At 43.9% G+C, this 15,985-nt stretch overlaps 1 protein-coding gene across 3 annotated transcripts in view; it reads right to left on the reverse strand.

Moving 5' to 3' along the window:
* Positions 1-15,985, reverse strand: part of PDS5B (PDS5 cohesin associated factor B) — a 772,490-nt gene that overhangs the window by 112,218 nt on the left and 644,287 nt on the right. For all 3 annotated transcript variants that reach the window (XM_086935125.1, XM_086935124.1, XM_086935126.1), the window contains exon 29: positions 5,008-5,070. In XM_086935125.1, the coding sequence (XP_086791251.1) occupies positions 5,008-5,070 (63 nt within the window). The remainder of the gene's footprint in view (positions 1-5,007; positions 5,071-15,985) is intronic.

Raw genomic sequence — 15,985 nt, forward strand, 5'->3', positions numbered from 1 at the left:
TTTCACCCTTCCTTTTCAATTTGGCCCTGGAACCTTTTCTTTCCAGGTTACGACAAAATCCCAACATCCATGGTTTCCAATCCACTGATTCCCATGTCAAACTTGCCGTGTATGCGGATGACATATTACTTTTCATTTCTGATCCTGAATCCTCCATTCCTGCTTTTCTGGAAGAGGTGCAGGAATATTCCCGGATTTCAGGTTACAAGCTTAACCACGATAAATGTGAGATATTACCGCTGACCAAATTTACCTTTAAACCAGACTTTATTGCTTCTAACTTTGTCTGGAACTCCTCCAGTATAAAATATCTTGGCCTTCACATCACTCCCTCCATACCTGATACAGTCTCCCTATGCCTGAACAAGTGCATTCAGAAGCTCTCTGACCTCACTGCCCGCTGGCACCCTCTTTACCTATCTTGGTGGGGGCGCCTTGACACTATTAAAATGATGTTAACCCCTGTTATCCTCTACACCATATCCAATATCCCTGTACCTATCTCTGCTAAGTCATTTAAAAAAATCAACTCCATTCTGTCTGCCTTCCTTTGGAACAACAAAAAGCCACGGATGTCCATTGCTCGACTAATCCGCCCCATCTCTGAGGGTGGCGTCAACTATCCAGATTTTCCTGCATATCAAAAGGCTTTCCTACTCCGACAGGCGTCCTTCTGGCTGCAGGACCCTGACTCTCCGTGTCCTTTGTGGGTGAAGTTGGAACGTCTCTCCCTCTCTCCTTTTTCCTTTGCAGAGTACCTCTCCTTCTCCCGTAAACCCTCCTCAATTTCCACACCTATTCACAGATTTACAACCAAACTCTTTCTGGCATCCTCTCCCACCTCTCCTAACTCTGTTGCGGATTTTCTCTCTTCGCCCATATGGCACAATACACACCTCCTGATCCGCGCTAAACCCTTCTACTGGAAGTCCTGGAGACAGAGAGGTCTTTTATGGATCTCACAACTGTTTTCCCACTCTACATTTCTATCTTTCCCAGACCTTAGAGAGTTGTACGCCTTACCCGCTTCCTTTTCTTCTAATTACTCCTTGCTTAAGACGGCGGTGATGGCTGTGTATACACCACTTCTCCAATTGCACACAAACTTAGCTCCCCCTTCACCTGCATCACGCCTACATTCCCTTCTCCATACAGCTCCTAAGGCTTCAACCATTTACAAACACCTTCACATGGTTGATACTCCCAGACCCAACTCCAAGGTGGAGTTGCAGTGGGAACACGACTTTGACACAACATGGCCCTCACTTGCCTGGGACAAACTGTGGCTCAAGGTACGCAAATCTTCGAGGGCGGCGTCTCTAACGCAATCCATGTTCTTAATTTACAATAGATTACTTCTTACCCCTTCGACCCTTCACAAGAGATTTCCCTCCACCCCAGATGCTTGCTGGTCATGCTCCTCCTCTCCTGCCACCTTGTTCCACATGTTGTTCTTGTGTCACTCTGTTCACAGCTTCTGGCTACATGTGTGGGCTCAGATCAATGTCATATTTCAAACATGTATTCCTTTCTCTCATGTACACATTTTTCTGGGGAGCTTATCGCCATGTTGAGAGATGTTTCAATTTGATATACACATTGTTGATTTGTTGCTAGCTGTCGCATTCCAACAGATTACTACTCACTGGAAATCCTCGTCTAGCCTCTCATTTCAAGCATGGTGGAACAATGTATGCCATAACCACAGGCTAGACACTACCTTTGTTTTTCCTCCTAAGCTGGCTCCGAAGAGAGCGGACTTATGGCTTCCTGTTGTTTTATACTTAAACAGATGTTCCACTCGTCCTCACTGCCCTTTACCTCTTCAGCAGGAGGTCCCCAAACCTCCTTGATTGCCTTATCATTCCCTTAATGCTATGTTCCTATATGACCTGCTTACCTCCCTTTTACATTGATATTCTTGTGATCATTTCCATACCCATGTTATGCTTATGCTTTTGTATCAATTATACTTGCTATGCTCATGATTGCACTTAATTTTTTTTTTCTTCTTCTTTATTTCTATTTTTCCCATTACTGTTACCCTTGCTCCCTTTCTTTTCTTTTTGTTCTTCCCTTTATGCCTGCCTTTTGTGCCTAATAAAGTCTTTTTGAACTTAAAAAAAATGATAATCCTACCACGCATATTATACCTATTTCAGACCCTCTCATTAATATCGCTACCTAAAGCACTGCGAGCCTTACAGCTTGCTATGAATAAATTCATTTGGGACAATAAGAAAGCACGCCTTTCGGTAGTGCAACTGTCGCACCCCAAGGGTGACGGAGGGGTGAATATGCCGCTGGTCTACCGATACCACCAAGCCGCGCACCTTCGATATGTACTGGAGTGGAACCGCCCACTTTCTGAGAGGCCCTGGACCTTTATGGACCAGGCAGTAGCTGGTGCAAATGCCTGGCGTGAAATCTGGCTTCCCCGCCGATCACGCTTATGGGGCCTAAACTCCTCCCCGGTCACGGCAGCGACAATGAAAGTGTGGGGCGAAGTGGCGCTCTTTAAAGGTCTTACCACCAATGGGACAAGAACCACACTGAAGAATGTTGGCGAGGTTATGGCCTGACAGGCTGCCTTGCACATCTTTGGCACTGCCCTAGGTTAGAGCGCTTTTGGGAGCAGGTACTTAATGACACAGACGTGGCATTTGATACCGAGATCCCCCCTCTTCCCGGCTTACATTCTGCTGGGGCTATCGAACCCGCTCAATTTCCCATTACAGTCATTACGAGGCAGGCAGATGGTGCCGTTGGCACTACTCGCAGCGCGACAGGTGATATTAGTTAATTGGGGTACTCCGACGGTTCCGGATCACATGGCTTGGCTCTACAGGCTCTGGTTGACCCTTGCCATGGAGCGACTCTCGTTGGTCCAAAATCAGAAGAGCAAGAAATACGCAGAGCTTTGGCTACTTTTATAACGCTTGAACCAAAATCCTGAAAGTGTTACGTCTAATACTTTCAAATGTGAAATAGGTAGAGCCCCGTCTGGGAGGGTGGGAGGTATGGGTTGCTATGCAACTCCTGAAATCTTGGTGCAGGTTCCCCTGTTTCCCTTCTCTTTTGGTGGCGGGCGGGAGGGTGGGTTTTCTTTATTTGTTGTTCCCCCTTCTAGGTGGGCGCTCGTTTCTAAACGGACGTTGTCTTTGACATGGTAAGCCGTTTCTAATTGCTAGATTTGACTCTGAGCGCTGGCAGACTCCGGGATGTCGGCATTAATGTGGTGGTGTTATATTTACACTTAATGCATTGTCTTTTAGCCGCCGGCGCCTCTGGTTGTAGGTGACTGGATGTGTGCAAATGTTGACACCTACCAATTAACTCAGTAAAAAGATATGTTCCATAAAAAGCGGTCAAAAAAGCTCCCTATAATGAAACTGAATGGCATATTGAATATTAATTTTCCATAAACACACTGCTTTTACTAAAGTTGCCCAACAAAGCGAGGGAGGGTTACTTCCATGATGTGACTTCTCTGAAAAAGGTGATTCAGGTGAATGCAGAGGGTGTATTCAGGTCAAACATTTTCATATGACTCGGCTATGAGCAGTTCTAGCTATTGACTGATATTTCAAATTGGCTACAATTAGAAAAAGGTCACAGGTGCTATCACCAATTGTCTTCAGAGCTATCCTCAAGATGAGCACATGCAGGCTCTGAGGAGGTTCTACATTCGTCTGCAGCACAGTTTCTATGTTCACATCAAAATACATCCTCATAGACTAGAATGTAGGATGTGGTATTTATATATCACTTTTTAATTCTGAGTTTGGCCAAACACCACGTTTGGGGTAATAGGGAACTGCGGCCCAGTTAGGATGAGATTGTTTGAAAATTTGAACTCAACATTGCAGCTGATGGAGCCATTTACCAAAATAGATGCTCCTGCCAACAACATGCCTGAGGTGAGAATGCCTTCAGATGGAAAGGTGCTAAATGTTAGTCTAGTGTCTACCAGTCTTGATTAGTATCTAGAAATAATTTCAGAAAGTAACCGCGACTGGATCCAGAAGTAGTCTATGTTGTGCTCTGACAGAGATGTTATTAAGTCTCGGGCCTGTTTAACACGTGTCAAATTTCAGGACTGTATGAAGACGGTATTCAATGAATATAGTCAATATGCAACAGTATATTGATCCCTTGTTAGGACTCGCATACCTGACAACGTGAGCGGACTATTTGCTAAAGACCTAACCCCAGCTTACTAAGAACTTATAGGTGCTTTTAGCCTGCCCATTGCTTATGATTGGTTGTCTTTATTTGCACTCTCATTTGTTTGTTTCTTATTCAATGGCTTTCTATTTCCTAGCTTGTCCACCTTATGTTTGTCCCTCTCCTAGAGCATTGCCTCTGTCATCTCTATAATTTGCTGACTAGCAACGTTCCACTGCTCAATTTCAGGGCACCTTTCCGGTTACGCACGACATGAGTGCGCAAGTTCCTTTCCGGTTACGCACGACATGAGTGCGCAAGTGGAGCCTTCCTGCCCCCAAATGCTGTTCCCTTACACTCTATGTTGCTCTCTCACACGTGTGCTGCTCTCTCTGATCTACTTCTTCCCCACCCTCGCACTACATGTTGGTCTCTTCTTCATGTGCTTCTCCCCAGCTTTGCTCTCACCCTCATTTGCTTTACTAATGCCCCATGTTACTCTCACTCGCGTGCATTTCTAACCCGACCTTCTTTCTCCATCGTGTGCTTTTACCCAGACGCCAGAGTGCGGTCTGCCTCATCTGCTGATTTATGAAAAAGTTGCTTGCACATATTTCATGCAAGTGTGCAGTACTGCAACAGCAGCGATTGAGTCATGGCGCCTTTTATCTTTTTTTTCTTTGATGCTGCACAGCTTTGTAAAACAGCATTTTGCTCCACCCTCACATCAACCTTCACCCCTTTATTTCCGCTTTTCAAAGAATTTTCATATTGTTACCTTTGCTGCTTTGCAAATTGACAATGTTTACCAGATTCTCTTAGTATGCAAATAAAATGTACCTTTCCGGGTGTGAAGAAGGCTTTCATTTCCGAAGGCAGGTAGTTTTTGGTGTTACTGAAGTTCTGTAGAACAAAACAAATTAAAAAAAAGGAATGAAAAATGAATTTGAACAAGCTGAATATCAAGTAGAAATTTTAATACAGAACATAAGGAAAAGTTTTTAAAGCAACAACGAGAAAAAAGGACTTATCCAACAACAAAAATAAAACACATCCTTCTCGTTCTCCTAAAATCAATCTGTCCTACTTTAGAAAAAATCAACATGCTCAAAAATGTTAAAGTAGTGACAGCTTTCTATGTGACAATGGTTCTATACTGCAAATGCAAATTTGTGTGGATTGGTCAAGAGCTTCAAAAGCTACTTCAATGTTTCACTTTTGGGTGCGTGCATTCGAAACTCCTGTGTTGAATTTTGCTGTCCTCTGCAGAGCAGTTTTACAACAAATCAGGAAGGAAGACAGAGGATGTGGCAAAATGCATATTTTTTTGTTTGTTAGATGGTGTACATGTTTTCAGCATTTTGGGAGCTCTTTGTCCTTAACTGACTTTCTGGTAGAGAACCTATCTAGCTGCAGATTCCACATCTTTTGAAAGTTCCCCAGGCGTCAGACTGGAATCAGTAACTTTTTTGAAGTTCATCTGTGTGTCGCAAAGTGGCGCTCTGCATCTCCGCATTGATGGTGTTCCGTTCCGAAATGACATATGGTGCCTTTGGAGGTGCTACACTTGCATTCTGACGTCAGTTGCCATCGAAACGGTCTGTGCCTCCAGACGTGGAGCCCCAAAAGTAAGGAAAATGCTACTTAATAATAGGCATCTGTACTTGGCATGTAGAGCTGCAGAGTTACACACTGTGCATAGATTGCCACCAAGTGTTGGGCCCGGATGTTGGCAGTTGTTTTTGTCCTGAAAAGTTCTTTGGAAGTTACGAGATAGGCGACTCCTCCTTTGGACCACATTGCGCATGGGCATCGGCTCCATCCTCAGATTGTTTTTCATCGTTAGGGAAATGATGGAGCTTTGCAAGAAAAGAAAGGATGCCATGTAAGCTGTATCTAATTAAGATAATACTGGAACAGATAAGGGTACCCTGCGAGGCAGGTGGGCGTGTGTAACTCTGCAGCTCTACAGGCCAAGAACAGATGCATACTGGTAAGTAGCATTTTCCGTTCGAGGCATATGAGCTGCAGATTACACACTGTGTATAGATTGTATAGCAGTACCCACTGTATAGCAGTACCCACTCTTAACGGTGACCACCCCTATCTGTTGCAGTAGTTTGAAATACTGTTTTGAGAACAGCCTGGCCTACATTAGCGGAACGAAATATCTCTATAGGGGTCCCTCAGGGCTCCTATTTGAGCCCATTGCTGTTCAATATTTATATGACACCGCTTATCTCTTTGATTGGATCATTTGGGATAGAAGTCACATCATACGCAGATGATACCCAAATGATCCTTTCCTTAGATGATACTACTTCAGAGGTAGAAGCTAACTTCAAAAGCTGCCTAGCGCGGGCTTTCAATGGATGAGGAACAATCACCTTAAATGCAACTCAGATAAGACAGAAATCCTCCCTGTGGGGAAGGATGTTCGGTTTCTTCCCGAGAAGTGATGGCCGGAGAGTATCACCCCACCGCCAGATGTGGTCAAGGTGTCAAAGAATTTGGGAGTACAATTTGATGCAGGACTCTCCTTTATCCCTCATGCGACAGCAGTAGCCGGGACATGCTTTAGCATTATTAGATCACTAAAAAATGTTTTACACTTTCTTCCGATAACAGCGAGGAAATCTGTGGCAAATAAAGCGATTTTCAAGAAACTGCAAGTGGTACAACATGCTACGGCGCGAGTGGTGCTTAAACTACCACAAAGATCGTCAGCATTGAAAAGTCTGCATTGGCTCCCGTTGCACAAGACAGTTCTCTTTAAGATACTCTTGATTACCTATAGAGCCAGGTTGAGTTTAGGACCCAAGTATCTGATAGGACGTTTTACTCCTTACACTACAATGAGGTCCCTCAGGTCATCTGCTGCCAATTTGCTCAAACCCCCCACTTTTAGATTGAAACGAAAAGGAGGAAAAACGGTGGCAGTTCTTGGGTCCAAAGCCTGGAACGCACTTCCCTCACAGCTAAGGCTATTTAACACAGAATCCTAATTCAGGAAGGCCCTGTAGACGTGGATCTTTACTGCCTCAGATGAATTATGCCTTTCCTTCATTTAGGACTCTGTTGGTTATTCTCTCTCTCCGCTTGGATAGCGCCAGGATACTCCTAACCGATGGACAGTCGCACTCTATAAGTACCAAATTACATTACATTAGCTTGTTGTTTAGTCTGAACATCTACACAATACTGTTTTGAGAATGTGTGCTGTGTAGACCATGTAGCTGCTTTGCAGAGGTCATCTAAGGGAATGTTCCCTAAAAATGCCATAGCAGACCCTTTTTTCCTTGTAGAGTGGGCTTTAGGAGGAACAGATAACGTACGTTTAGCTTTGTGGTAGCAAATCTGTATGCATTTAATCTGCCTATGTAAAGGAATGCTTAAAGCACGGTGCAATTTCCTAAAACAATTATTCAATCAAAAAGGCTTTGGCACCAGGAGGCAAGCTGTGTTAGCCTGTCTAAATCCAGAAAATATCCAGCTAAATGGCAGTCTAGTAAAATTCTTAACGATAGCCGAACAAAAACTGCGTATGAACGGTTAAGACAAACAAGGCATAGCCTTCTCATTCAACCTATCTCTGGGAACATGCTCCAAAAAAGACCATCTTCTCGGATTCATCGCTAATCGTACTGGGACCATGCATGCTGTATGTAAACACACCTTAAATTAAACTATGATTAAGATCTGGGTTCTGGCCGATGTGCTATGATGCTAAAGCCACTGTGGGCTACCTCTAAAGAACATACAATAACTTTAAGACCGACTGTACAGAACCTTTTTTTGTATAAGACTTAATCGCAGGAACTTTTACACAAACCTAGAAACGCATTGACAAATGTTAAAAATGGTAAGGGCTTTAGAGCCGGACTGAGATGTTCATAATTTTACTTTTATATCTTTTATCTTGTGTATTTGATTTGGTTTTACTGTAAGCAATGGTTTTAATTAACTATGCAAAATAAATAAACTTAAACACACGTATGCATTTGACAATCCACCTAGCTAACCCAGATTTTGATATAGAGTTGCCCTTGTGTGGTGGTGAGAAAGACACAAAAAGTAGTTTGGTCTTACGGAAGGGTTGTGTTCTCTCAATGTAGTATAAGTATGCTCTTTTGACATCTAAGGTATTAAGAGCTTTTTCTGCTACTGTCTGTGGCTGCGAGAAGAACACAGGCAGTTCCACCGATTGATTGAGGTGAAAGGGAGAAATGACTTTGGGAAGGAATTTTAGATTAGTACGGAGAACGACCTTATTGAGATGCATTTGCAAGAATGGTTCATGAATGGTTAGTGCTTGTAGTTCACTAACTCTCCGTAGCGAAGTAATAGCTACTAGGAACGCAACCTTCCATGTTAAAAATTGTTGTTCTTATTTATGTAAAGGTTGGAAGGGAGGTCCCATTAGCCGTGTGAGAACAATGTTCATATTCTACACTGGTGAAGGTGGTATTCTGGGAGGAATTATTCTCTTGGGTCCTTATATGAAAGCTTTAATAGCAGGCACTCTGAATAGAGATAAATGCTGTCTGTTATGTAGATATGCTGCTATGGCAGCAAGATGCAGTCTAATAGACGTGTAGGCTAAGTTACATCTTTGGAAATGTAATACGTATCATATGATGTGTTGAATAGACATGTCTAGGGGATTAATATTGTTGTGACAATATATTACAAAGAGTTTCCACTTCGCTGCATAGCATGCTCTAGTGGTTGGACGTCTAGCTTCCTTTATGACGTTCATGCAGTCAGGAGGAAGGCTAAGATATCCAAACTCTAGGATTTCAGGAGCCAGGTCGCAAGGTTGAGCTGAGCTGGGTACGGGTGTCTGATCTCTCCACGGTTCTGGGTTAAAAGGCGTGGAGATAGATATCATTTCTGGTGCGGCACTACAGGCAGTTGTAGCAGTGTATTGTACCACGGCTGCCTAGCCCACGTTGGAGCAACTAGGATGAGGGTTAGAGAATGCTGCTGTAGTTTGCGTACTACTAGTGGCATGAGCGGTAGAGGCGGAAAAGCGTATGCAAATTTGCCTGACCAGTTCATCCAGATCGCATTGCCTTTGGACAGTGGGTGTGGATATCTGGCGGCGAAGCTTGGGCATTTGGCGTTTTGGTGGGTGGCAAAGAGGTCTATCCGAGGTTGTCCCCACATCTGAAAGAATGGTTGAAGAACTTGCGGATGAAGTTCCCACTCGTGGATCTGTTGTGTCTGATGACTTAACAGATCCGCAATGGTGTTTTGTACTCCTGGAACATGCTGGGCTAAGAGGAAAATGTTTTGAGGTATAACCCACCGGCATATGTTTTGTGCTAGCTGAGAAAGTTGCAGGGAGTGTGTTCCGCCCTGTTTTTGTATGTAATACATGGCTGTCATGTTGTCCGTGCGGACTTACACAGCCTGGTTTGATATTTGCTTTTGAAAAGCTTTTAATGCTAGGAATATGGCTAGTAACTCCAGATTATTGATATGGAGTAACTTTTGTTGTGGTGTCACCTGCCTTGCATGGTGTGCTGCAGTAGATGTGCTCCCCAGCCGGAGAGCGATGCGCACGTTGTCAAGACTATCTGAGGAACCTGCTCTAGGAACGTTCGCCCTGCATAGAGCGATGAGTCCGACCGTCCACCAACACTAGATCTGTTAATTGACCTTGAGCCTGGTTCCATTGGCGTACTAAGCACTCTTGGAGAGGACGCATTTGTAGTCTTGCATGGGGCACTATGAAACTAGAGACAAACCTCTGCCAGTTTCCTCGGTCCGCAACCTGGGAGCCATGCTCGATAACAAGCTGAGTATGGAAACCCAGGTAGCAAAAACAGTGGGGGATCTGTACAGCCCTGTTACGCTCCCTGCGTAAAATCATGCCACTTCTCCCTGCACAAGCCCGGGCGTCGATAGTCAGGTGTACGATACTCAGTCGCCTCGACTATTGTAACGCCCTGCTCCTTGAGTCTCCAGTCACGCTGATGGACCGACTACAAAGAATTCAATCTGCCGCCGCCAAGCTGGCTCTTGGCTGGACGAGAAGGTCTTCGGCCACAGCAGCTCTGGCCGAGCTACATTGGCTACCCTTAAAGCAGCGTGCGGCATTCAAGTCCCTCTGCATTGTCTTTAAGGCTCTGCATGGACTCGGGCCCAGACCTCTGCAAGCCTTGTTTCTGTGGTACACTCCCACCAGAGACTTACGCTCTTCCTCGGCCTGTCTGGTAAAGGTGCCCAGATTCAATAAAGCCAGAACCGGGGGCAGATCCTTCAGGGTCGCAGCGGCCAAGTTATGGAACAGCCTGCCCATTGACATACGCAAGATCTCACAACTTCTTCCATCTAGGAAACGCATCAAGACCTGGCTTTTCCCCTAAAATCTGCCCGTCCGCTAGTTACTCCGGCTATCCGTCAGCAGAGTATTCTCCAGCGCCAGGAAGCCTGCAAGGTATCAGCCGCGCTTTATAAATACTCAAAATAAAATAAAATAAAATATGAAAATGCAAGAGGCCATTATCCCTATGAGCTGCATGAACACTCATGCTGGAAGGGAGTGTTGTGGCTGAAACTTTGTGAGAAGAGCTTGCATGCTGGCTATCCTTATCGGAGTGGGATAAGCTAACGCTGTCGAGGTGTTTATTGTGGCACCGAGGTACTGTTGTACTTTGGACGGTTGCGGATGGGACTTGGTGTGGTTTATTGTGAACCCTAAGTTGTGAAGCAGTTGGATAGTGGTAGGAGTGTGTTCTACACACTGGTTGTAGGAGCTGGCTTTCATGAGCCAGTCGTCCAGGTATGGGAAGAAGTGGATGTGCTGTCTTCTTAAATGTGCTGCCACTACTGCTAGGCACTTGGTGAATACTCTTGGTGCTGTTGTGACTCTGAATGGGATTGATAGTGCTGCCCGTCTCCGTCCCACTCGTTTTTAATCATACCTGTATTTCCCACTAATAAAGGCAATCCCCCTGGGAACCATCAGTATTTTAAACCCACTGATCTGGATCCCTCCCTTATCCAGTAGATTTTTATCTAAGAACTCCCTCCTGCACCGAGTCCAACAGGAGGTCGAGTTTGCCCTGGTGGTACTACCCTACCAGGGTGGGGAAAGGCTGCCAATGTATTTGAGCTTATATAGCGCACAGCTACCCGCAGTGGGTTTCCCGGCGCTTGCTTAGGGAACCCGTCCTGGTATTCCCCTGTGAGATAACCCCGGCAGGGTATGCACAAGGTGAAAGCCAGGCATCCCGCCACGAGGGGCCGTTGTGGAGATTAAGCAAGCTATTGCCCAGAGTCGCAGAGTGTGAACCCGTGAGTCGAGAAGGCACCGGAGCGAGAATTATCGAGTCCGTGGAATTTTTTTTTAGCCCAAGACCTGCCGAGGCGGGGAATTGAACCCTGGTCCAGAGCTGATCTCAGCTTCCAGGTCTGCCGCCTCTAACCCCTGAGCCACACTTCTCCACAGCCAATGACTGAGCATGACACAATTTTATATGCGAGGGTTCCTCTTCCATATGGATGACCTTCCTTTCCCTCTGCACTCATCCAGGAATTCTGTGACTGTCCTACTTGGACTTTTGTATGTCTGGTTTAGGGTAGTAATACATGACCTTGTATTATCCCTACATTTGCCGTACCTTTTTGTGTTGGTTGTGTCTAAACAGACGGGCTTAAGGTGACTTACCTCCTCCTCTCCCTTATGTGTTAAAAATTGCCAGCCCTGCCGTGATTGGGAGTATTGGCTGTGGGGCAAATCTTATCCCGAGATGAGTCAGAGGACCGCCGCTGGTAACAGTCAGGTGCCTTAGGCGCAGTATCTTCGTCTGGTCAAGTCATTAGCTGGTCTCTCAGAGGGGCAACATTGGCGGGCAGCGCTTTTCTATCTGGTAGGTTTGAGCCCACATTTTACAGTATTCTCACCCTCAAATTCCATCTGTTTCAAGCCAGAACACAGAATTGCATTGTATGCATTCCATGTAATTATCAAAGGGTGGTGGATGGCTGGGCTAGACTGAGGATTTACAAGCGATGTTAATCCCTATCCTGGGGCTTCCTAGGAGAGCTCCTCTTGGTCAGCCATCTTGGATGGAAGGACTTCTCTTCCTTGTGCTGTAATGCATTTAAGGAAACTGTCTCTGGACTGGGTGTTGTCTGGATTCTGAGTGGGCCGGCCGCCTCACATTTGTCAATGCTGAAAGGATCTTCTTCTCTGGAGATGTCCATGGTTTTGGAGGTCGTCTCTTGGAGCATCTTGCAATGTGCTTTCTCTTCAGTAACATAGGGTCATTATTGAGCGGAAGGTAAGGCAAGACTCATAGGAGGCATTGTCAAGTTCACGAGAATGTCACAGGTTTCTGACATCATGCTGATTCAACAGCAGGTCTTTGGAGTTCAACTGGGGAGGTCAATTTTGAGACCATGTTCATTCCAGCACCCAATTCTAGTCCGCATTCTCTTTATTCTATGTCCGAAGGAGGATACTCAGTCCTCGAAGGGCACAATGAGCCCGGTAGCATCCAGGGAATTGACGGTCAGGCCTCTGAATTTGTCTTGTGATGAAGCGAGGCAAAAGGTTGTTGAGGTATCGCCGAGTTATGCTGATACGTCAGTACTGAAATCCAAATGTGTGACCTTAAAAATGTGTTGAAAAAACATTGAACTCTGTGTGCTCTAAATGTAATTCCGAACAAGATGGCAGAGAAGAACGATCTAAGATGCAGTTGGTGCCCTTAGGTATGGTCCACTGAGAAAGCAATCACAGCGCATCTTGTGACTCAAAACACTTCTTCAAAGAAAAACAACACTAGATGGCAGGATTATGCCTAGTATGTAAATCTATAGCCACATATGCGATGTGTGTAGCCTGTAAAGCACTGGTTACCTTCCAATAACTTCATGACACATTTGTACAGAAGTAAGGCCTGCAAATAGTATTTAGTAGACAGAATGCCATTTGAGCTATACAGCATAAGGTGAGGACAGTCATCTGGCATTTTTTCCCAGTAGATTGCATTCAGATAAACAACGTCTTTAACAGTGGCTTAGTTCAGAAATTATTTGGGGATCTAGTGTGCTCTAGCTATCTGAATGTGTGTTGTGAGAACAAGTGCTGCATAGCACAACAAAGGTTCCAGCTGGAAAGGTTATGTGGTTTTGATGCACATTTATTCCAGTAAGCCTTAGGATTAATATAGAGTAACTTCAATTTATTTGTTTTTAATCTTCAGTGAGAGCCAGTAGCGATCTTTCAGAGCTGATATGGCACAGTCGAACTTTTGAAAGCCCAGGTACAGCTTGTTAGCTTATATTAAAATCGTAAGATGTGTATCAGTTTGTTTTGTAAGCTTGTTTAAATTACACAGTAGTAAACTAAGCGCCCTTTCATCTGCCACCTTGTTAACTCAATCCTGGATGCTGTTTGAGAAGAGGGTGAGTTTTGGAGCAGAGAGAGCTACAAGTTGATGTCCTCAACAACAGCATTAAAAGTAGGTCTGCATTAAAGATGATTCACAGATTTTCTGGTTTCCAAGTGATCGATGATGCAGGTTTGTCCTAAGCTAGCAAGTTAAAGGAGAGAGAGAAGTAGAGCTGTGTCATTGCAGATCGATCTTCTGCTTCTTTTTCTTCACAAATTAGATACAGTACACTTGGTGAATTATAATGCTGGATGTGGTTAGGCTATAGGTCATGTTGGACAGACATTGAGTTATAGAAAGATATAGAAGCGTGTCTTTAGAGTACATAAGAATTTGATATTGTATTGGACTAACGGGTGAGATAAGGTATAGAAATAACAATTAAAAGGTAAAAAAAGAAAGCTATGGTTTGTGGAGCACACCACAAGTAAACAGGATTCTCAAGATCCCAAGATGTTCCAGTTGAGTTTGGTTATTGAGGAATCAACTGATACACTTTACAGAACGTAACCTTTACCCAACCTTTTAGTCTGGTCAGCAGAACAATTGAGTCAACTGTGGGTCATCAATTTTCTGGCGGGGTGAAAATACTCTCAGAAGAACTGCATCTAGGACAGCCCATATGAACTTGAGTCGTTGGGATGGGATCAGTATCTATTTTCCCATACCTCAAAAAAGAAAATGAGAGTGTCTTGAAAAGGCTATTTCTGTAGCAGGGCTACAAAAGAGACTCTCAAAACCCAATGGTCTAGGCAGGGATAGACAAAAAAAACTTGAATTAGATGACGAGCTATGATGACTGCAGTACTCTTGCTCTTCACCCTCAAGTTGACTATAACCAACTAAAAGGACTGCAACCTGAGAATGTTTGTTCCTAACAATAAAACTCTGGTATTACTTGTATAGTTTCAAGAAAGGGGAGTGAATGTATGCATCTTTCAAATCAAATAGAAATTAGATTAATCAGTTGTGCACAACAAGTGTGGAGAAACCACTTAATAATGAACATTTGGAAATTTTCCATCTGAAAAATCTTTTTAAGAATCTGAGATCTGAAATAGATCGTTCACGATCAGATTAGAAAGGTTGTGAAGGGACTACCTCAGTCCATCAGTGACAATGGAACAACCTCAATCACGCATTCTGCCAAAAGAGATGCAACCTCTGGGTGAGTGTTTCAAACAAAGTTTAAGTGAGTAACCTTGCTTTAGAATCTGAAGGAGCCTCTATTTTTTCTCTCTGGCCTGTTGAACAAGCATTTACAATGCAATAGGTCTCACAGCTTTAAAGTTTGAGTTACTGGCATTGTAAATGACAATGCTTTGCAGTAATTTTTTTTTAAATTTGCAATTGGTATATAAACATTGTTTGTGAATGGTTAGCTGTTGCTTATGCTAAGCAAAGTTGGCAGTAATATAGAGTGCTAGTCTTGCTTGTTATAAACATGCTGATGAAAAAAATTATTTACCGCAGGAGAATCTTACCGACTGCACTAAAGGGTAATAAGCTACATGAAAATAAAAATATTGCTTAATATGCTTCAGCACGGAGACGGAGTTTCTTCACGTGCGCACTTAACCCTCAGTGTATTTTTTAAATTAATGAGGTGGTTGACGCCATGTGATATTTATTAGTAATGGATGTATTGTATTAATAGCTAATCTTTGATTTTATGTCTCATTTATTTTCAGGATTTGTACAATTGCACACTTTGCAAGTTATTCTTGTTTATTTGAACATTTATTTAAATGTATAATCTGATTTTTAAGTGTCTGCAGCTAGTGCAGTATTTTTACCACTTCTTTGACTAAGCACTATATATGTGGGATAAAAATGGCGTCCAGCAGATTGATAAAGGCTGCTGAACAGCCGAAAACGTTCTCTCTTTCATCTGCTGAGTCACGAGGGACCCTTTTCATTAAAAGAAGCCGTAATCTTACAAGCTTTGTGTTTGAGCCTTTTTTCCTGCCGGAGTAATGGGGTTTTGTGTATATATATATATAGTGCGGCTAGAACCAATCAACAGGAAGAGTTGATGGAAAACTCGGATCCGGATACAGTCTCGCTGGCCAGCTCATCCAGCATGTCCCTTTCAGAAATCAGCATCACAGAGGGTCAACCGGGAAGAATTTTAGAAATCGGCGAAGAAATCGATTTTTTAGTAGAGGACCGGCTGCAAACATTGCGTCCCAGACACAAAAAGAATTACAACGCAAAAGGCGTAACGCAAGACGCCATGCAAGACGCAAAAAGAGGAAAGCCACAGCAGCCGCAACAGCAGCAAAAGAAAAAGAAACAATGGTTCAACAAGAAGAAACAATAAAGGATTGTACCATTACCAATCTTTCCGATGTCACCCTAACCACAGCAGAAGAGCAATTACTAACCCTAGGACTCAATTTTTGTCC

The sequence above is a fragment of the Lissotriton vulgaris genome, chromosome 8, assembly GCF_964263255.1.
Source record: "Lissotriton vulgaris chromosome 8, aLisVul1.2, whole genome shotgun sequence".
Classification (NCBI taxonomy): domain Eukaryota; kingdom Metazoa; phylum Chordata; class Amphibia; order Caudata; family Salamandridae; genus Lissotriton; species Lissotriton vulgaris.